This window comes from Eleutherodactylus coqui, chromosome 11 (assembly GCF_035609145.1).
Source record: "Eleutherodactylus coqui strain aEleCoq1 chromosome 11, aEleCoq1.hap1, whole genome shotgun sequence".
Classification (NCBI taxonomy): domain Eukaryota; kingdom Metazoa; phylum Chordata; class Amphibia; order Anura; family Eleutherodactylidae; genus Eleutherodactylus; species Eleutherodactylus coqui.
In genome coordinates this window covers 90,157,220-90,180,500 of record NC_089847.1, presented here as the reverse complement: position 1 = coordinate 90,180,500, position 23,281 = coordinate 90,157,220, and the positions used below count along the sequence as shown (strand labels likewise).

The 23,281-nt window shown below is 44.4% G+C and overlaps 1 protein-coding gene and 1 long non-coding RNA gene across 2 annotated transcripts in view; one reads left to right on the top strand and one right to left on the bottom strand.

Moving 5' to 3' along the window:
- The window catches only part of LOC136582173 (uncharacterized), a 74,930-nt gene that overhangs the window by 23,420 nt on the left and 28,229 nt on the right, over window positions 1–23,281 (top strand). The gene's annotated exons all lie outside the window — the stretch shown is intronic.
- TALDO1 (transaldolase 1) lies at window positions 263–23,281 on the bottom strand. Its single transcript, XM_066583006.1, has 8 exons — window positions 23,112–23,281; window positions 13,771–13,894; window positions 10,150–10,257; window positions 8,521–8,652; window positions 8,260–8,435; window positions 5,971–6,168; window positions 2,735–2,880; window positions 263–443 (listed from the first exon to the last, which is right to left on the bottom strand). Exons 1-8 carry the CDS (start codon window positions 23,209–23,211, stop codon window positions 426–428), a joined length of 1,002 nt encoding a protein of 333 aa, XP_066439103.1. The 5' UTR covers window positions 23,212–23,281; the 3' UTR covers window positions 263–425.

Here is a 23,281-nt window from a genome sequence, read left to right as displayed (position 1 = left end):
AGGATCCAACCCGGCCATCTGCAGGCAGCCTACCTGTGTGACTGACTGCATGACCAGGATAGATTGTGTTTATCCATGAGGGGTAAACAATGATGGTTGGTGCCAAATGTCAGCAGAGTACTTAAAAGGAATAAAAAATGTTGGAAACTTGTATAAATTATACAAAGATCTGCTAAAACCATAATAGTCTAATGGAGACCATTTACTAACTGCGGAAATGCTTTGTTCTACGCAATTAAATCCATTATACACGTGACAAGACTTGGGATAAGTACTGGTTTAATCAGTGCATTAGGAGAATCTTGTACAAAACAGAAAATGGTAATGTAACAATGCTGATAAAAAACAGGAGACAGCGGATTGCAGGGGCTGATTACAGGCGAGGAATGATCTTGGCATCTGATATAGAAAAGGAACCATTACTGTTACTTCTTGAGGCGCTCCTGTGGGCAGAAACAAAAACAAGTCACATACAATGGTCGTGCTTCTATGGCGTACACACTGCAGCAAAAATGGCAACTTTATTTGATGGGTCAGTAGGATTCTGACAATACTAAATTATTAGTTTTTTTCTTTTCTACTTAAAAAAAATAAGTTCCTGCCATCTGACAGCTTTAGTTCATTTTGTCAATGACAGTTGTGTGGGGGCTTGTTTTTTGCAGGACATCCATTAGTTTCTATTAGTACCATTTTGGAGTGCATATGACAGATCGTTTTTTGTTTTTTTTTGTGTTTTTTTTTTAAAACATCTTTTCCTGGAGATGGGGGTGACCAAAAAAACAAAATTGACACTTTTCTGATGGCATCCACCGTGCGGGTTAAGGCCCATTTACACCAGCAGATTGCTCTAAGATCACTCAAACGACAGTTTGAGTGAAAGCTTTGAGCGATCATTTTGCATAAACTATTAAGTGGCTACTTAAGAACAATTAGGTGTGTAAATGAAGCCTTCACTGAATGCAGTTAATAGCCCTAGGGCTATTATCTGCACTCAGATCCTTTGTTCTTGAGGGGAAAACAATGCTATCAGGGATAAGTGGGGAAGAACATTGGTAGGATGTGCTGGACATTGTTCCCTGTTCTTTAAGTGAAGTCAGATGATTATCCTAACTTTATCTCCTACATTGGGTGTATAAACCACTCACGCTCTATAAGACGGGCATTAGGACAGACTCCAAATATCCTAGCTGTGCAGTCAATCTGCTGATTGACAAGGTGGCATCAATTGGAAGGCCAATACATCTAGCTAGAAAGCAGTTGACCAGTGGAAGGCCATCTGCTGCTCCCTTAAAGTGTGAGATTAAGGTGAATTATATTCCAGCTGGAAAACACAACCATCTTACTTTATGTACTCAATGGCATTCAGGGAACCTATAGCTTCTCTAGTTACACTGCCAACGCAGCAGAGATGAAGCCAGGGCTGATAGTTGCCCGCTGGGTAATCTGGTTTCTCCGGATCCTCCTGTTATTCCAACTCCTAGATGTTTTTCATGACTGCTTGCTTCCTATTTTATTGTAAATTATACCACCTCTGCAGAACATGTATTATGTATATTATACTTTGCCTTCTAGTTTTGGGGGAAGGGAATTCTCTATTTTGTTGTAAGAAAACAAAAACATTCAATAAAAACATTTAAACATATATATCCTTAGACCTCATGTCCAGTGGATAAATCTATTTAGGAAATCCGCGTGGGTGTTCCGCACACGTGATCCATGCCCATAGGGATGCATTGGACACTCGCTGGTAAGTAAATACCTGCGGATGCCAAATTTTCCCTGCCGCGCTGATCGCACATGCAGGAAAAAACTCACAGCATGCTTCATTTTAGTGCGGGTCTCCCGCATGCTTCCATTGAAGCCTATGGAAGCCACCCGGATCCGCGGTACACCTGCAGCTGAATTTCTGCTCTCCAGCACGGGAGAGCAGGAGTTAAAAAAGTGCACAGCGCATGTGCGCTGCCAAGCACATTTGCCGCGCAGAAGCAAAGATCTGTCCGCGACGGATGGGAACCCGCAGCGTCCAGACAGGTGAGTTAATTCCATTTTCAGGCCTCATGTCCGCGGGAAAGGAGGGACCCGCTGTGGGATTCTGCATGGAGAATGCGTGCAGGCCCGAATTTCCTAGTGGACATGAGGCCTTAGTCTTCTTGCTTTCAGTTCTCAGGTAGCAAAAAAGATTACTCTATAATGCTAGAGTAAACACAAGTTAAAATAACATTTGGCATGGAGAGGAAGAACACCTGAATATCACGATCAAATACATACAGGGTCTAATCCAGGCAATTCCTGCTACAACAGCCGCCACTATTGGGAAGGTATGCCATAGAGGTCAGACTTTGACATTTATTCTGCTGTAACATCACAAGACTTTAAACTTGGGAACAATTAAAGAGGTATTTTCATCTCAAACTTGGCTCCTAAGTTGCGGTTTCTACGGCTGCTTTGAATTTGGTGGACAGAAGTTGAGCGCCCTGCTATTCCTGCAACTCAGAATTCAATGGGGGTTACAATGTAGTACTGCAAGCTACACTGTATCCTCCATGGAGGAGCTGCAGAAACAGCATAGCTTGCTGTGCTTCGTTGTTTGCATAACTCCAATTGACTTCCAAGTCAGTGTTTTCAGACGTTTAGCCGGTCCCACAATTTCAGCTACCTCAGTCAGTGCCGTTTTAATCTCAGCCATGGAAATACCTCTCAGATTAAAAAAAAAAAAGCCACCAGTGTTCTGTACCTTCAACATATTTTCTAGCTTAATGGCATCTGCAGCAAACTTCCTGATCCCATCAGATAGTTTCTCCACTGCCATTTGGTCTTCATTGTGTTCCCAGCGGAAAGCTTTTTCATCCAAGTGGATCTTCTCCAGCTTGCAGTTCTGGGCTGTACAAAAGTAAAAAAAAAAATAGAAATTACAAAAGCCACTGTACAATGTAAGACATCAGCTGATCACTGAGGCATCGCACCATTTCTACAGTTTCACATTGTTTTAATGTGAAGCATAAATTATATGCAATTTTACATGTTGACCACAAGAGGCACATTCTGCTGTAGATTATAACCAAGTGCACAAATGCTAAATAATGCTATGAACATTTATATCCAGAAACTATTTTTAAGCAGTACAAAAAGAGTGAAACATCCAGAAAGGTAGTCGAGGTTTACTAGTTAATGATCTTTTGAGGATTCAGGCATTGATTCTATGCTAAAATGCTCAAATTGTTGATATTTCACATTGAATGCAAGTGAATGGGGTATTTCATATCTCACATGCAGCAGAAAATTCCTCATAGCGTGCTGACCCCACTGAAGATTTTAGGATCCGCAGTATGCTCTATAGCCTGCAGAGTCAGATTAGCCACTTTACATGACAACCTTTATGCTGCTCCACCAGCATAGCAGTCCAAGTGTCAGCATCTCCTGCTGCAGATTCTTCTGTGAAATACATGTTGTATGTGAACATCCCATAACTGACCACAAGAGGGTGCTATTGCAACATTACTACACTTCATACAACTACACTGTAGTTTGCTAATCCCAATAGTCACTATAGTTCCAGTTCTGCTCCAAATGCAGTTAAGGGCTAATTCACACAATCGTGATTTCAGACTCACGGTTGATGAGTCAATGAAAGTAAATTGACTTTCATTGAACCATGCAGCATGTAAACGCTGCGTGTCAATACACACAGGAAATAAATTGCTGCATGCTCCATTACACCGCATGCCATACAGCGTGAGCCCTATACTTTCTATGGGCACGTATGCAAATGCTGTCCATGGATATGGGTGGCAATTCATACACAAGCCCTCTGAAAGAAATAGGGAATTTAAAAACCTGTTTAGAAAAAAAAAAAAAAAACTGCGCAGGACTCTGCCATATACAGTCGCTGCCAGCATCACAGACTAGTAAAAACGTTTTAGTGTGAACGTGGCCAACAAGTTATAAATTGTTTACTACTTGTTGCATGTAAACTGCGATTGTTCAGTCGCTCATTCTCCACTGGTATAGTGAATGACTGAACGATGAGCGATCAAAATGTAAACGTTTTACCTGCCTGTATGAACCAATCCTGTGAGCGTACTGACAGTTCGCACAATTTCTTGCTTCGTGTAAACGTTTGAAACTGAAATCCATTTTAGCCAAATATTTTCCTAATCCTTCAAAAAAAATCTCAGACTTAACTTGCTGAAAGTGTTGCAGATCGACTGATATGTGCTTGCTTCTCTGTTGCTAGATCTATTGCCCCTACAGGTGGATTACTCAGATCTGTTTGATTCAGAACAGGAAGGAGCTGCATCTGAATATCTCTTCTGCACGTGTGGAAGGCAGATCTAGGAGAATTATACATTGTGATGTCTGCGGTCAGAAGGGGCAAAATCAGTACTATTATGCTGTGGTGTCTGTACGGATACAAAACCCAATTGGTTACCCAGTGTCACAAAATAGCAGGCTACCAATGCCACACAGCGCTGCATGCAGAGGGGATTTCCTTCAGAATGCAGCGATTTCATTTATTGCTTGTAAATGTCTAATTGTTAACCAATTGGGCAGATTTACTAATCCTATAATTTAGATAGCATAAACCAGCCGCCAATGTATGTGCAAATGCTTGTTCGGCTATTCATACAGCTTTGGCAAAATGCTGTGATTTTACCGCCGCTTTCGGACGCAGGTTACTGCATCCGACAGCAGGTTGTAATACCCCATTATTGTGATGAGTGATAAGGTGTGTTAAAAGATGTATAAACCCCTTTAAATGTGGCAAAACAGAGCAGACCACGCTCGAGTGCAGGTCTGTGAGGCCCTATTGAAATCAATGGGAGCATTATATAGCAGCATTCAAAATGTGGTAATCACAGTAAAAAGCACATGTGTGAAAGTGGCCTTAGTCCGCTCATTGCAAGCATAAAAAATGGTCACTGGTCGGCTGCACATATAACTAATGTGGAGTTCATGATCATTGGTCCCCATACTGTAGACCCATGTAAGCGATATGAATGAGAGCTGAGTCACATTGGTTGGCGCTCAACTGCATGGATAAATCTGTTTGTGCATAAGTATTCTTGTGGCCTGTTTACACGGGACGATTATCGTTCAATTTGTTCAAGCTTACAAATTTGAGAGACATTTTTTTTTTGCATTTACTGAACAAATTTGTTCACTTGTCGTTATCGACAACTTTCAGTCAGCATAAAAATGATCGCTGGCTTCTTGTTACGTGTAAATGCTCCCCACTTCATAGGTGAAGCCCTGAGTGAGAAGCCTGCAATGCAGTGATAAGTCTGTCAGTGTAAACGTTCTGCATGAGTGCTGATGACTTTAGCGGTGACATCAGCGCTCAGTCGTTTAAATGACTGTCGGCTCGTGTAAAAGGGGCGTTAGACCAGACCGTTTAAATATGCAGCAAGTATCCGTGGCTCATGCTATGATAATTTGGTGCATTTAGTGAAACAGATTAGCCTTTGTCTAACTTACAAGGCTCATTGGTAGGTTACAGATATTGGTGCACACTGTCAGTTTATTAGACAGACACCATCTCCACAAAACCATCCCCTTCAAGTGCAGAAAATGTCTAACAGATGAAGTGCGAGGCGGGCAGGGCTTTTCTGGTCAAAATTCTGGTACATTAGTTTAGTAAAGCCCTCCAATCCACATAGTTTAAGGTCTCCTTTACTTTGACTAGACAATTAAGTCTTAGTGCATTTTTAAGCTTAAAAAAAAAACTGCATCTAGTAAATGGATCCAGGAGTGATATTTTCAGCTGTATTAGATGCACTGCGTCCATCACCTCATTTGGCTGCACAACTGGGATCTTCTTCCTTATCGTAACACTGGCTATGTGACAACTTCCTGTTCCCATGTGGAAGCCATTAAAGTACATCACACTTAAAATGGTTCATATAGCCGCAACAGGTCAGTATATGTATTCCCTGTCATATCCTGACCGAGCAGAGACTAAAACCTCATTACCTTCTTTCGCAGACAGCGCCGGGGTGAGCTTACAAGAGTCCTTGCTGAGCTCTGCAAGCAACTTAGGAGCAATGGTCAGATAATCGCAGCCAGTAAGCGCCTTGATCTCCCCCGTGTTCCGGAATGATGCACCCATGACTATGGTCTTGTAGCCAAACTTCTTGTAGTAGTTGTATATCTGGGTAACACTCTTCACACCTATGGAGAAAGGTTAGTGTTAGCATGCACAATGATAAGGCAAGGCCACTTCTATGTAAAGCTATAATGGTGAGAACCGAATACTAGGATAGTTAAGACCATATTTTACACTTGTTACAGAGACCTCAAATTATTCAAAAGAGCAAATATTCTATAAAAGGCGAGTCCGTCTGAATGCAGCATGCATTGTAAGGCACAGTAAGCCTCCACACAGCATTAGGAAAGATTATGCAAAGTTTTACCATGTTTGCTTTGGCTCATCCCTTCAGGATTGTTTTTGCCAGGTGAAGTAAACATTTAATGCGAGTGTCTTGCCGTTTTTAATCTTGACTAATTTACTAGGTTAGAGAAGTGTGTGCGCCCCACAGGTCTTCAGATTTCTAGTCCGCAGTGTAATACAGTACCAGCAATGTACATTTTTAAAATCTCATATTACACATTGTGGAAATGGACTTGTGGTGCAGATTGAAACCCACAACACAATCTGATTAAAATTTGCACAACATAATCCATATTCTGCTAAAGCAAATCCAAAACTACATCTACACACCACGACTCTGTAGAAAAATCTGCATGCGTTACATGCAGATTTGGCATCCATTTTACTGCCGATTTCACCCTTTACTCGATGAAACGGAGGTGTGCGGTTAACACGCAGTACACAAGCTGACATGTGTGCAGATTAAAATCCTCGGCATGTTTTCGTGCAGATTTTTCCACATGTAGATGACATTTTTTAAAACCACATCTACTTGCTGCTACTGTAATGTAGATTTTTGCATGCAAACCATTGCAGGATGCCTGTGGCGTATTCAACACGCATGGGCACAAACTTTTAGGATATTAAAAAGGGTGTTTACTACTTACATCACTTCCATATCCTATAGCCTCTCATTCTGGAAAGAGCTGCAAAAAACACAGCTTATGGTGTCGCCCCTTAAAGGTATTGTAACAAGCTATAAAGCCATTCCCCATGATAGATGGGGTTCCAAGAGATGGGACCATCACCGATCCCAAAAACAGGGGTCCGCACACAAATGGACTAGGACACAAGTGTGTGCCTGCAACATTCATTTCAATCAGTGCATCCGAAGTTGCTGGAGAAAAGCACCTACAAAGTTTTAACACTCCTATTGAAATGAATGGAGTGGGGTGTACAAGACATTTATCCAGTGACCTTCAGGACCCCGAGTCTTGGGATTAGTGTGTGTTTCACCACAAAGTTATCTGCTATACTTCGATAACTTGGCACAGTCAAGGGTGATTTTACATGGGTTTTTGTGGCAGTTTTTCATACAGCTGGGAGTCAAATACAGAAGTGGATACAGCAGGCAGGAGACATCCTTAACTTCTATTTCATGCATCTTTTAGAATCCACTTCTAGCTCATGTTAAAATGCATGAAAAAGTGCCACAATGCCGCCAGTCACCCCTAAGGGTACGTTTACACAGCAGAATTGGTGCCACTTTCAGCAATGGAAAAAGCAAGGCAAAACTTAAACCATTGGCATGGATTTTGACGTGAATCCACAGCAGCGTTCACCCTTTGAATTGAAGGGGTGAAGTCTGCTAAAAACTACTGCTGATTTGCATCAAAATCTACTATATGAAGTACCCAAAGCAATAGTTTACACAAACCCAGTGCTGGATAAAGATATGTAGCACAAACAGCTGCCAGTGTAGCAGCTAAAGCTGCTCTTAGAAGCGGTTCTCCAAGCTAGCCTATACTTCTCTATTTTAAGTCCCCACACCTCCAGTACTGCTTACATTATAACCTGCAGTCATTCTGCATGGGTGGCAGCAGCTAATCATATACCTCAGTGGTGAACTACTGGGGCCTGATCAGCTGCATTGGCCTCCGAAGTTCACTGCAGCCTGTAAAGAGCACTGATGGAAAGAATGGAAGTTTGGCCATGGAGCTGTAGGAACAGGATGGGTGAGTATAGGCTAGTTTGTTTTAGGGCATGGTCATCATGATAAAAAAAAAAAAAAGTGTACCCAGAAAACCCCTTTAAACGTCCCATTACAGAACATCCATGCAGATACATTTTCACAGCAGTTTTGATGCTGCCTTAATCATAAAACCTCATACCTGGGTCCTCTGATGGTTCAAAACTCTTCTTGCCAGAGTTGGCAAGATGCCAGTCCAATATTCTTCCGACAAATGGAGAAATAAGTGTAACGCCGGCCTCAGCACAGGCTACAGCTTGGGCAAAGGAGAAGAGGAGAGTCATGTTGCAGTGTATGCCGTATTGCTCCTCCAGTACCCTGTAGGATTAGAAAGCAGAGACCTGGATGACACTTCATTCACAGCATCAATACAATCAGAAGTTATTGCAAAGTTGAGCCTTACTTTCCAGCTTGTATTCCCTCCCAAGTTGATGACAGCTTGATCAAGATTCTCCCCTTGTCAATACCGGCCTCCTTGTATAGAGCTATAAGACGCTTTGCACGTTTTATCATGCCATCCTTATCATAAGAGAGCCTAAGGAAAAAAATATATATTGATGAACGTGAAAAAACGTCTTAGCGTAAACCGGCCCAAAATTTAAAGCTGAACCTGCCTTTAGTAAGGTTAATCAGTAATACAATTCCCCCGTAGGCTGGGCTCACATGACCGTATGGAAATTGCGTATTATGCAGGCTGTGATACACTGTAGCTCACGGGCCATTACATTGCCTTAAACAGTTCTGCTTATTAGAGTGCCAGAAATGCATAATCCACGAGTGCAAAATAGAAAGCAGCAAGTTTTATTTAGCTGCTAATATACACAAGATATAGCCTGTTCTCTACTGTCCCGTGTATACCGATGTGGGAAACAAAACAGGTGTACTGCGCCTGACCGAGTACATGGTCATGCGCAATACAGTTTCACCGCCATACATCGAGTCATGGCTGGGTTACCGCTGTAAACACTGTAAAATGCTGCAGGAGACCACAGCGGTTTACACATACGGCTGTGTGAACCCGGCCTTAAACTGTACCATCATCTGCAGGTGAGTCTTTAGAATAAGCTGCCATGTGCACACGGGGAATAAGTATTTATATGACTTCCATCCTGCAGTTTTCTGCTCCCTGCAGGGTGTAGCTCCAATTATCAGTTCTCTGAGAAGATTGGAGACATAGCAGCACTCCACCTTACACTGCACTTGAAGACAAATGCTCCTTGTGTGCAGCACACAAAGCAGCATGTGCATGGAGAACAATGTACAGCACTAGTGAGCAGTGTACATGTCATTCCAGTAGCTGTTAAGCACAAGTCACTTAGTTGCAGCCACATCTGTCTCCTTCCTCTTCCACCTCTAGGCAACATGAGACAACACACCCCATTTCCTCTGTTCCATTTGGTTAGCTACGATACCAAAGACAATTGCTTAAAGTCTGTGGACAGCAAATTAAAGGGAGACCCTAGTGTCCAGTGCTTAGATTTCAAAGGTGCTTTCCAGGCAAATATTGATGACCAATCCTCCATATAGGTCAATAGTTGATCTCTAGAAATGCACTTGAGATTCCCAACAATCAGCTGATCATCCAGCCTGCTGTTAGCGGGCCAGATAGTCATCAGTGTCAAAGCAGGATGTCTGAGGTCGCTTTACTCCCACTGAAAATCAATAAGAGCAAAGCTGCCTATCACAATGACTTCAATGGGAGTGAATCAGCCTCAGATTTCCTGCTCCGACCCCGATGACTACACCCAGCCCTGCCACACTGACGGCAGGCTGATTAATGATTCACCAGAGATCAACTATTGATGGCCTATCAAAGTTAGGTCACCAATAATATTGAGCTCAAAGAACTCCTGTAGCACAAGTCAGTTCAGATAAAGGAACTGCAATGGCTACCATTAAGTCAGTTCAAAGTGCAGAGCCCTGATCTCATGGTGTTTAACTACTGGAAGTCTCAGCAAGCAAGAATGACCATCTTAAAAGCTTTAAAAAAAACAGTGCAACATGTATGTTCAGAAAAAAATGACAACTATACCTGGCATCCACCTCTGTGGAAACACGACCTGGAATTTTCTTCAGAATTTCAGCTCCAAACAAGACGAAGAGTTTGTCCATGATATTATTCATCTGTTCCTCTTCAGACCTAAAAACAGTCAATGAATCATAACAGACACATTAGTTTCCTACAAAGTTTAAAATTAAGTTTTTCTTCAACTTTAGTCAATAAAAAGAAACTTTACACATTAGACATATATAGGTAGATTGTGGAACTGCAGAATGAATGATCTGGTGAACAAGTGTCCCCATACAGTCTGTATCGGCACTCAGACTGATCATACAAGGGCAAAAGAATTTGTCTGGCGGACAGATCCTTCACCTATGAATAATTGTCTTTGAAAGGTTTTCAGAAGAGCTTTCAGCCATTGCTTGGGACAAAAAAAAAAAAAAAAGTGTAACCGTGGCAGATTTCTCTCCAGACTGACAGTCTTATTTTTACACGCCTGAAACCGCTTTGCCAAGTTTCACTCAAATTACTGTTTTGTTTGTCCACTTTAGCCTAGTTTGTATGACACCTTAAAATAGTTGCACCAGAATCACAAGAGATTCTCTATCCACAGGAGGTTAACTCACTGATCAACGGGGTCTCTGCTAAAACTTCCACTGACCCCAACAGGGGTCCCACGGTCCTCCTCACTGTAGGCATACTGTACTCCGTAATCCTGTTGGATAACTTGCAATTCTGGTCCAACCCCTTTCAGTTATAAGTACTAGCATGTAGAAGCAGTTCTAATAAGATCAAGCTTTCCAAAGTTCTGATCTATTTCTGTTCCCTACAACTAATCACTCATTCTCACAGCCATCGTCAGAAATAGAGGCAATCAGAGCAGCTTCATTGAGATACAGAACCGCTCAATTCACGTCACATATAGCTGCAATTCATTCACACAACTTTCCCAAATTCTCTACTCCGTTTATAGTGTGAAGTTTACAGACAGGTGTTTGGTTACTTTCACATATCTATGCAGATTCAAGTTTGGCTTTTGTTCACATTTACACCAGAGGAGTTAGGCTGAATGCAAACAGTCGTATTAGATCAGATCCCGCAGCGTAATCCGACCCGGGGCCCATCCAGTGAGCCCTGCGTACTGGTCCGTAGTGTTTTTTATCCGTAATGTGTATATGCACAAGCGCAGTAGATATGACGCCAAGCAGTCACTAGGCGATGACGCAGATTTCGTGGCCCGTCCGCAGTGACAGCTGCAGACGGGCTGCGATTCAGACGGCTTCTATTGATTTCAAGGGAAGCTGTCCACGCCAAAACTGAACATGCTGCGATTTTTCCTCCACGAGCGGAAAATTGCAATCGATTTCCACTCGTGGACAGGGAGAAGCGATTTTCTATAGCCTGTCTATGGGCAGTATTTGCTGCGGAATCTGGAGGCGGATTGCATTGGACCTTATTTGGGGCCTCTGGCGCAGAGCTGGCAGGAAATCCTAGTTAAAGTAGTGCCGCATGCTGCATTATATTGTTTGATAAAGTGTTAGGCAGTAGGACAAGCTCAACAGACCCAATTAGAGTTAATTAGGTTCATTGGGCGCTGCTGGTTTCCATCATTTGATGGTCCTTTCCAAGCTGGCATTCAGGTTTCCTGTTCCTATAACGGAGCTACAAAATACCAAAACATCAATTTGAACAAAGCCTAAAGGGATTGTCTGACCAAAAGAATGTATCCGTCATGGAAAACGGATGGCAGAAAAAGGCACATTGTCCATTTAGTCTGCCCCTATATTGCCTTTCTTCCCCCTCCTAGAATAGATATACACCTATACCAGAAAACTTAGTTACTGTTTTTCCAGACAAGTCTGCTGGAAGTGTGTTCAAACCATCTATTGCTGTAAAATAATATTTTCTGACGTTACTTCTCATCTCCCCCACCTAATCCTAGATTGTGCCTCCTTGTTCTAGAGCCAAATAAAACCCCTCCATTCCCACCTCTGCGACTCCCTCAGATAATGAAAGATGCAACTGCAATATTTTTTTCTTGAGGCGAAGGTTGTTGAAGACATTCATAGTGCCGTAAAACTGACATGTTCTCTTTATTCTGTCGGTCAATACGATTACAGCGATACCCAATTCATGTAGTTTATATAATACACTAGGACTTAAATCAGACACATTTTAATTTGCTTTCTGTCGCCTTCTTTTGACCCCCATAACTTATTATTTTTGTCGATCAGGTTGTGTGAAGGTTTGGTTTTTTTTGCACATCACTTGTAGTTTTTATTAATACCCTTTGGGGTAAAACTTTTGAATTGGTTTTTATTTTATCTTCAATACGGGCTGACCAAAACACAATATTGGCTTTGTGTATACTTTGTTCACCATGTGGGATTAATGTGATATTTTAACAATTTGGACTTTTGCTAATGCAGGGATACAACTTATTTTTAAAATTAGACTGGGAAAGTTTTTTTTAACCTTACTTACCTTTTGTACTGAAACTACCTATTTTCAGGTAGGGTACTTCTAACGTAAATCGTTTGATTGCTTATACCGTATAATGCAATACCATAGTATTGCATTATACGGTGTTCTGACAGTCATTCTATCAAGTTGTGCCACAGGCACGCCTTAACAGAGGCAGTGGCCCTGGGGCCCCATGCTGACATGACAAGCAAACAGCACAACCACTTTGTGGTGGCCATTCAGGAGCCCTGAACACCAATAGAAGCATTTAAAGGGTTAATAGCTGCAATCAGCACAATTTCAGAGATGTGAAAGACAGCCGACACCCACAGTGTATGTAGCAGGCTGGGCACATATGTACAGCACAAGTTGTTGGGAAGGGGTTAAGTGAATCTGCACAGAATTTTGGACTTAATCACAGAAACTGATAACTGAAAACAAACCAAATTTAGTTTATGAAGTAAATTATATATTCTATTACTGCTTCAATAAACTAATTTTTGATGGAAAAGGTTTTAATCAACTAGAGGATTGGCAGTAGAGAATACCTTTAGCAGACCCTGTTCTCTACAAAGTGTGTACAAGTAGTAAGACCACCTTCAGGTACCTGTAATATGGCTTCTTATACAAGTTGAAGACTTGGTATCAAAGTGATGACCTTAAAGCAGCAAAGCCCTTCTCTGGCAGGGAGCCCATGTATTCTATGGCAGCATGCTTTGCGTTAATTGCCCTAATCTTCTAGGCATCCGAATATTCTCTCAGGCGCATTGGTATGACAGGACAATAGAAGCTGCACAATGCTTGAGTACATATCTGCCTTTAGGGCAGAGTAATCTAAAGTGTAGTACACCCCAACTGCTAACTGACCAAACACCCATTTGCTGCATATATAACCAGTGCAGTCTTTACCTACACATCCAGCCATATGCAAGCAGCTTCCTCCCAATTCATGGCGCCTTACAGATGGACACCAACCTCTTTGGACTATGCAATGGATTACAGGATTGAATTTCTTAGAGAATACCCAGTGGCATTTCATTAATAAAAAAAACCTAAAAGTTGATAACAGAACAGTCTCGCGAAGTGTCGTAGATCCCTCACCTCCTGTGGTACTATTAAAGCAAGAGGGAGAATACCATAATCTGATATACAAGTAATTGCCCTTGGCATGTAACATCTTGCACTTACCCGCCTTGCTTTTTGCCATACTGAATGGCATCAGTTACTAGCTGCTGGTATGCTGGCATTTGTGCCGCTGCCAATATCAGTGATGGATTGGTGGTGGCATCCTGTGGCTTGTATTCCTCAATAGCTGTAAGAGCAACATATTAGTGAGAACCAGGAAAAAAAATTCACATAAATCCAAAAATAAAAAAGTTCAGAATTCCATAAAACTAAGACTATTACCCAAAAAGCACATCAGACAGTTGGAGCATGTACATAGAGCAGAAAGCTGTAGAATTAACTTGGCTAAGCCATGTTTAGGGAGATAATCCCACCGATTAGTGATGCTTAGTAGGGCTGTACACAAGGGTGATAAGCATCTAAACACTGGGGACCCCAACAATGGGATCTATACCAACAAAAACAAGGGTACCAGTGTCCTGCTACTTTGAATGAAACATGACTGAGCCCCCAAGTGATCAGAGGTTTATTACCTATTCAAACCAGAGTCTGCACAACGGACATTTAAAGGGGGTTTCCAGGGAATTATTGATGATCCTCTGTACAGAAGATACATGTATAACTGCTTTTACACCCAGAGGTTTATCGTTAGCTGTCTGGTTTCGCTCATGCAGCCCATTATACAGATAAATAGTTGTCATTCACTGTACCAATGAACAAGAGCCACTGAATGATCGGTATTTAAAGCAGACAAGCCAGCAGCAGTGATTTTCATGCTTGAATAAAATCCATGACGAACAAACGTTATCACTCATTTGATCGTTGGCTGCGGTGACACTGAACTATTCTTGTTCCAATTCGAATGACCAAGTGATTTTTTGAGCGATAATCGTTCCATGTAAACACACCTTAAGGTCCAGTATAAAAGGTCAGTAAACATTCTAAGGTAGATTATAATCTATTACTCAAGATAATGTTTTTTGGATGAAACAATGTTGACTTAGTGGCGGGCGGCTAACCCTCAGCCATTTACCAGTAAGCTTCCTGCTGTTTATTCAGCCAGTTTGCTTGGGGCAGAACAGGTGTGTGCCTTATGTAAGATGACTGAGGAGTCCGGCGATACAATGTAACATCTTACTCACAGTGACTAGGCGGATTGCGCTGCCAAGGGAGGGAAACATTTCCTCATTTAACCAATGCAGGAAACCCTGAATGTTTCTAAAGCTTCTAGTTTGCAATGTTCTGCTGCAGCCCAGGGCCGCCAGCGTGTTACACAATGTAGTTCCTCTGAGCAGGAGGGTCACAAACTTTGTATGGAGTTGCAATAGGGCTTCTATAATGGGGTCTTCACTGTACCTCAGTGTACCCTCAATGCCCTCAGATTGGGTACAAATCCTGCAGAACAGACCAGTGAGTACAGCCTCCTGTCCACGGGGGATATTTCACTGCGTTATCCGCAGCGATGATCCGCAAGCGTGTAATACAATAAACGCTTTCCATAGGATAACCATGGAAAGCGAAGCCCAATGTACACAAGGGTAACAATCAGTGATTTACCGCTAGCGTATAGAAATTGTGGCATGCCACTATGAACCTATCATGATAGGTTCATCGCCGTGAGATAATGCTCCCCTGCGGCAGAAGTCCACGGTGGTATATCGCAATGCCGGTGGACAGCCAGCCTAATGGGGATCATCTTCTAGGTCTACGATATCGGTCTTTATCTGAAATGCCACACTGTTTCAAAACCTACTTTGATGCCACTTTTTTTGGAGTGACTTCACTGGGCAGGACCATGCCAATCACTCCCCACTCAAATCTATAAGGGAAAGGGTATATTCACACAGCAAGTTTTACCTATAAAAACCACATCTTTCTCCTGCAGTTTTTGGTGTGGATCTGCAAGAGGCTTTAGCCCCGTCAATAGACAAATGTGCATGCAGAACACAGGTGTGGAAACGAGCATTTCTGCACATGGATTTTGGCAATTGACAGGGATAAAGCTGCGTGCGGATCTGCAGAAAGACGCAGTTTTGAGTTGTTTAAATGGTGGAATTTGACACAGAATTCACCATGTGGATATACCTCATCAGCTCTGTGTATAGGGAGAGCCACTGTAAATGATGCGGGTGGAGAGAAGTCTAAACTGACCCCTGGACTCCGGAGTGGATCTTCAAAGTACGCTTATCATGGGCATTCTTACCCTGCTGACATGTTCAGGATTTGCCTACAGAAAGGTTGTGGTGCATTTTATAGAACGTGTAGCAGAGGTTTGACGCCAACACCAATCTGTGCCACGGAGGTGCCAGCAGACTTGCACGCGGCTCCGGGCCCTTTCACACGAGCTGAGTCTTGCTTGCACAAACGCGGTCACCACTAGCTCATTTGCTGTCGTGCCGCCTGTTTGGAGGAGCCAACAGTGCGTTTGCCTGTCTAAAGGAGCATCAATCAGTCTTCTACATTCTCTGTACAAGTAAACGTGAAAGACTGAACGAGCGCTGCTTAGACTCAACGATAAGCCAACGAGCCAACGCTGGGTTTTATGTCTGCATAAAAATGGATGAGCAAAAAGCAAATTATTCTCGCTCGCCGTTCAATCACTGGATGTTAGGCAGCCATCACAGCCTGGCTAAATTCTACATTAAGGGCTTTTATCGGTGTATCCGCTTTCTGCAGACACCCAACGGCCTGCAGTACATGTATAGTCTGCATAGCTTCAGTTCAGAGTGACTAGCGATGTGCCCTACGACTGAACTGCTGAGTCGGCACAGAACACCGCAGCTCATTCCAGGCTATTGTACGCCCGAACGGACTGCCAGCGCCAATATTTCTGCCAGATGCATTTTATCTATCACAAATATTAACTCCCCAAAACCTGGCCGGGCAGAGATCTGCAGAACAGCCATCGTATTTACATACAGGGGTTTCTAAACTGTCCTTGGAAATCATTGCTACACGCTGCGGTCCTGAAGCCAGTGTGGTAACAAGTTATTACACTTTACAGGAACTTAAGAAACTGACCAAGAATGTTAGTTTTTCAGCCCTTGCTGTGCAGAGCTTCAAACATTATAAGCTATACAAGCTAAATAGTATGGCCCCCTGTCCATGGCGGAATCTTGTAAGAGATATTCCGCCACAGGGGAGCGCCGACAGGGCTCCGATGTGAGCCCATCTGATAGGCTCACCGCGAAATCGCGGCAATCGCAGTATGTCGCGATTTAAATCCCACGAGTGGAGAATCGCTATGATTCTCCGCTCGTGAACGCCAGCACTGCACTTTCCATAGCAACCCTATTGCCAGCGGATCATTAACCATGGACAGGTAGCCTATAGAAGAGCCAAGTACAAGACAGGTAGCCACACTAAGGTGAGCATGCACGTTAGAGATACCCACAATGCCCCATCAGTAGATGCTTTATGGATTTTCCACAGCATTTTGATATGTGATCACTCATTTAGGCCAGCTGCACACTTCTCTGGTCAGATTACACATACAGAATCTAACCCTGTGCCCAGCTGGCATCCGCGTGTACCTGCCTTTCTGAAATGTTCTGTACTGCAGATGGTCCGCACGGCGAGCCAGACATGCACAGTACAGATTTTTTATTTTTTTTTAAACCTGTGTCATTCTGAAGGGCCATGGATCAGACAGCTTCCATTGACTTCAATGGAAATCGTTCATGCGGAATCCATGCAAAAATAGAACATGCTGTGATTTTTCCTCTGCAAGAAAAAAAACAAACAAAAAAAACACAATTGATTTCCACTCGTGTAGACAAAAAAAGGAATTTAACAGCATGGTATGGGCAGTATTCGCTGTGGAATCTGGAGGCGGAAGCCCGCTCTGGATTCTGCGATGTAAATCTGCCCTGTGCAGCCGGCCTAAACTTTGGTCTGCTCTGTAATAGGAGCAGAATAATGGCAGTGACAACAGTCCAGAAATGGCTCATAGACATCAAAAATGCCCAGACTATTGACTAACAGTGTTCATTGGGTTCCAGTCAGTTCCCAGTTATCCAATGTAGATGTGGATGAGGCCTCAGACTACAGCAACAAATGGCTCTTCAGCTGTCATGGGGGTGAAGCCTTACAACAGCCACTATAGGGCATGGAGAGCATTAACACTGGGCATGGGGGAGGGAGGTGAAGACCTTTACGACTGCCCCATGCATTTTGCTGAAGTTTTATCCCGCCCTGCAGGAATGTAACCCCTTGGAGCGGGACTAGACGCCTCGTGTTTTTGCCCTCTAGGGGTTTCTATGCAGCAAACCTCTTGAAAATGACAAAACCACAGAAGGCCACCGAGTAATGACCTATGATTTAGTTAAAACCAGCATTTCTAGTTTTTCCTACCTGCACCACGAGACATGTAGCATTGTTATAAGCTTGTCCCACCGTATTAAGGTATACTGCAGTAAGTGCTTACTAAGCCAAAAGGGGCTTTTTAGAGGAGCCGATTGTCAACAAGTGACATCACTCGTCGGCCCGTTCATACAAGTGACATCACTCGTCGGCCCGTTCATACAAGTGACATCACTCGTCGGCCCGTTCATACAAGTGACATCACTCGTCGGCCCGTTCATACAAGTGACATCACTCGTCGGCCCGTTCATACAAGTGACATCACTCGTCGGCCCGTTCATACAAGTGACATCACTCGTCGGCCCGTTCATACAAGTGACATCACTCGTCGGCCCGTTCATACAAGTGACATCACTCGTCGGCCCGTTCATACAAGTGACATCACTCGTCGGCCCGTTCATACAAGTGACATCACTCGTCGGCCCGTTCATACAAGTGACATCACTCGTCGGCCCGTTCATACAAGTGACATCACTCGTCGGCCCGTTCATACAAGTGACATCACTCGTCGGCCCGTTCATACAAGTGACATCACTCGTCGGCCCGTTCATACAAGTGACATCACTCGTCGGCCCGTTCATACAAGTGACATCACTCGTCGGCCCGTTCATACAAGTGACATCACTCGTCGGCCCGTTCATACAAGTGACATCACTCGTCGGCCCGTTCATACAAGTGACATCACTCGTCGGCCCGTTCATACAAGTGACATCACTCGTCGGCCCGTTCATACAAGTGACATCACTCGTCGGCCCGTTCATACAAGTGACATCACTCAGTCCCTGGGTGAGCGAATACAGCAGCTGAACAATTGCGATTTGAACCGAATGATACGTGAGCCAATGATTTGCATGCCTGCAGAAACTGAATGATCAGTGAGACACTAATAATTCTGCCGTTCAGTCGCTGGCTGCGTTTAGACTGAATTGGTCACTTTTGCTCATTTGAACGATAATTATTCCGTCTAAACGCAGCATTCCACGCATATAAGGACAATAGTGTTCAATGGCTGCTGTCTGGGCAGAGAAAGCCTGGTGATTGCACGGAATGGGTGCCAAATCCGAGAGCCCTGTGGCAGGACATACGCATTAATCATTGGGGTTTAGGTTCTAACTATATGCAGTTTAGACTTGATCTGCCATCACTGTGGGAGCGCGGCTGCTACTCAACCATCATCCTGCCCATCACTGTGCCGACAGCTCAACGCCATGTAAGATGAAGTTAAGAAATTAATTGATGTTTCCAACGTATGGATCTACATCATACAATGCATACATGTGCAGCAGTGACTATGCAGGGTGTGTCTGCTCTGGCATTGCCAGCACCTTTATTTGCCAATCCCTACCGGCCACAAGGCGAGCGGGTGCAGAACTCTGTCTGCCAAACAGCAGTACTTTCAATAAAAGTTGCCACAAAGTTATGGCCGCTCACACGGGTGTATTGTCATTGCACGTTGTGTGCTAAGCTTTCCCATTCACAATACACGATGCCAATAACCCACTGACTTGTACTATGCCACTCACCAGCTTTTTTCCCCCCACACATGAAAAAAATTGCAGCATGGCCCATCTTGGCATATATTACACGCCACAATAGTGCATGGGGATTGGCGGCACGTAGTAAGCACGCATGTCATTGCGTACCGGTGGGTACGATTGTGTGAGCCTGGCCTTAAACAAAAACAACTTGTATAGCGGGGTCTTCTCGCCATACAATGGGGTAGATTGATGCATTTATGGAAGTTGTCTTAAACCTCAGATTCGTGAAGCCTCTACAGCACTTTGGTAGTGCAGTATTTTCTACGGCGAGCTCCAGCTTAAGAACCGCGTCAAAGTCTGCAGCTTTTTGGTGCAGATCTATACCAATCTGCCCTGTCAATAGGCAAAACCTATGTGCGGCATTCAGACAAAAAAAACCATTTCCGCGTCTACCTACATGTCACTTACCGCAGAGATGCTGGTTTCTCCGTAAAAAACATTCCATATGCAGATTTCGTCCCATTGACAGGGCGCACCCAGCTCGTGGACCCACCAAAAATCATGACAAAGCATGGATTAGGACACGGTTTTTCAAGGTAGAATTCACTGTAGAAAACGCAGTCGTGTGAACGGTCCTCAAAGCCAGTCACATACGGTCAAAAGACGCCGCTCAAAATTGTGGCATTTTCACCGTGGTTTTGAGTGGCGTTTCTGAATGCATGTCACAGCGTTAATGCGCTTTTTAATGTACCCCATGATTGTGATGGGTGATGAGGTGCGTTAAGTGCTAAAACGCGCAAAAAAAAGAACAGACAGCAGTCAAAGCGCAGCGTTAAAAACACTGTGGTCTGCGAAGCCCCATTAAATTCAATGGCAGCGTTGTACTAGGGTTGGCGTGGAGTTCGTGACGCCGTGCTAATCGCAGTAAACGCAGAACGTGAGAGGGGCCCAATACTTGCTGCTCATTTCCTCGCCATTTTCAAGATATCTCCTGTTAGTGAATTAAAGACATTTGCATTCAGAGATTAGACCTCTAGGAGGGCTATTCATACTTCTACTTGCTGCTCCGTTGTGGGAACGGCAAAACATGGAAAGCATTTCAGTTTTGCAGCCCATAGAAGTGTATTTGGCCCGTTTCACTTTTGCATTGGAGCGTCTAGTCGGAGGATCCATCACAGACCACAAGACATAGCGCTGCATGCAATGCCTTTTAGTACAGAAGCCGGATGGACACAGAATGGACCGACTACAGCGCTGTTCGGTTCTGTCCAGAGACAGAGCTGCTTGGATTCCCCTTTCCTGCTCCCCGAACGGATCAGTGGAACCCCAAGTGCAGGTGTGAAGCCAACCTTAATAAAAACCCTCCGATCCAATTAATTTGCGTATTCGCCATCTGTCTGCTTCACTAAGGCTGCCTGTCCACGGGCGTTTTTGCATAGCATTCCCTGCGGCGATAATCCAGCTGTGGGGAACGCAGTGCAAGCTTTCCATAGCAACGCTACGAAAAGAACAGCCCCCCTGTCTACAAGCAGAGTCGTAGCAATTCTCTGCTCGTGGCCAGCAAATCGCAGCATGCTGCGAATTAGCGCGATTCTCCTGCTCCCGTGGCAGAGATCCACTGTGGGATATCGCTGCGCCCTTGGACAGGCAGCCTAATAGTGCAGACTGCTGCGCATTTCTTTCCAGTTAAACGAAATTAAAGGATCTTTTTCCCTGCATTGTAGTCTATGGCAAACTGACTTAAACTGCAAAGCAATATACATGTCACTTCATTGTGTTTCCTGAGCACCACAGGAGGATTTCCTGCATCCCTTGGGGCAGGTAGTGGCGGTGGCTCAGTGGTTAGCACTGTTGCCTTGCAGTGCTGGAGTTCTGGGTTCAAACCCGACCGTGGATTAATATTCGCATGGAGTTTTCAGCGTCCTTGCAGATGTCCGGCATCTACTGCTCTACAGATTCAGTTCGCCCACAAGAAAACGGACTGGTTTTCAACGCTCTGAAGCGGAAACAGAAAGCATTCTATCCGTTTGGCGGATGAGTCTTATAAATCCGTCAGAACAGAAGGAAAGCTTTCATTTTGCTAATTTCTGTTTTCAGCAAAAATTGAAAAGCCACCAGTGTGCATGTAGCTGTAGAGCGAGTCTCATCTGACAAGCGGCTACAATTGTATCCCTCCAGGCAATGCTGCTTGGCTACAATGTATCAGTCTGCACCCCTGGCAGATTAGGACTAGCCGGGTGCCACCTGTGACTGCAAATAAGTTATTCACTGACAGCAAGCTGCCTGCAAACGGTGAAGAACTGAAACTAGAAGGTTTTACACTATTAAGGGGTTAAGCTTGATTTGGATTGAGCCAGAACCCTACAGGACCTAATGGACCCTTAACCCTTTCCAATCCACTGTCTGATGTCTGAAGCCATTCTGATTGAAGGAAGACGTCCGGCAGGGTATTCTTACTGTATATTACTGGCCGCTCTGTTGTCGGGGGGGCCTCACCGGCATGTCACATACTGCAGTACTGGCTGTAGCCAGCAGATGGCACCATTGTAAAATGGCAGAAAGAGAAAGCCCCTTAGGAAACCCTGAATCCAAAATTGGATTGCAAAGGGTTAAAGCAAAACGCATGAGCTGCACAAGCCTGTCCTTCGCCAACAGAATTATGTACCACCCCAACAATGGCAGACCCTCAGCTTGAGGACATATAGATCTGTAGGGGTTTCTATGGCTATAAACATTAACTTCGGTGCCACCGCCCCCCATGTACGAGTTCAGAGCCCACCATGGTTTTCGGTAGAATTCCGTCACACGCTACAGCAAAAGTAACAGCTGCCAATCACCCCAACGCCAGGGCTTGCCCATGTCTTAAAGAGGGCATGACCGGTGTCAAGAGACACAATTTTCATTTGTACTAGGGATGAGCGAGTATACTTGCTAAGGCACTACTCGCTCGAGTAATGTGCCTTAGACTAGTATCTCCCTGCTCGTCCCTGAAGATTCGGGGGCCGCCGCAGCTGACAGGTGAGTTGCGGCGGGAAACGAGAGGGGAGAGAGATCTCCCCTCCATTCCTCCCCGCTCTCCCCCGCAGCTCCCCGCACCGCGGCGGCACCCGAATCTTCAGGGACGAGCGGGGAGATACTCGGCTAAGGCACGTTACTCGAGCGAGTAGTGCCTTAGCAAGTATACTCGCTCATCCCTAATTTGTACCAAAATCGTTACATTTGCCACCAGAATTCTGCCATGCTTAACACGGTTCTCACTGACAGCAAATGTAGATTTAAACTATTCCATGCATAACCCACCAGTTACCCACGTGTGAATGCGCCCCAACTTCTGCAAGAACGCCCCCCAACACTAGGGGCGCCCTGCATGTTAGGGACATGGCAGCCCCCGTACACACGGTACATATAGCAGGGTGCCAGGGAAGGGGAGCAGGTACAGATAAACCCGCAGTGTAGACAGCTACACCCGCCAGCATGTAGCACGAGACGGCTCTGACAGGACTTGCAGTCCTCCCACAGACCTGTGGTGAGGAAGGCCCTCCGTTACACAACAGCAGCGCTCACCATTGAAGTCCCCGGTGTCGGCCACCACCACGGTGTACTTCTTCAGCTGCTCCAGCGCGGACTCCTCCATCTTCTGCTTCTTGGCGGTGCTGTTGGACATTACAGGGGTCTGACTGGAGCCGGTGGGCTGTATATATAGCTGCGGGCGGCGGAGAGGCGCCAGGGACTCA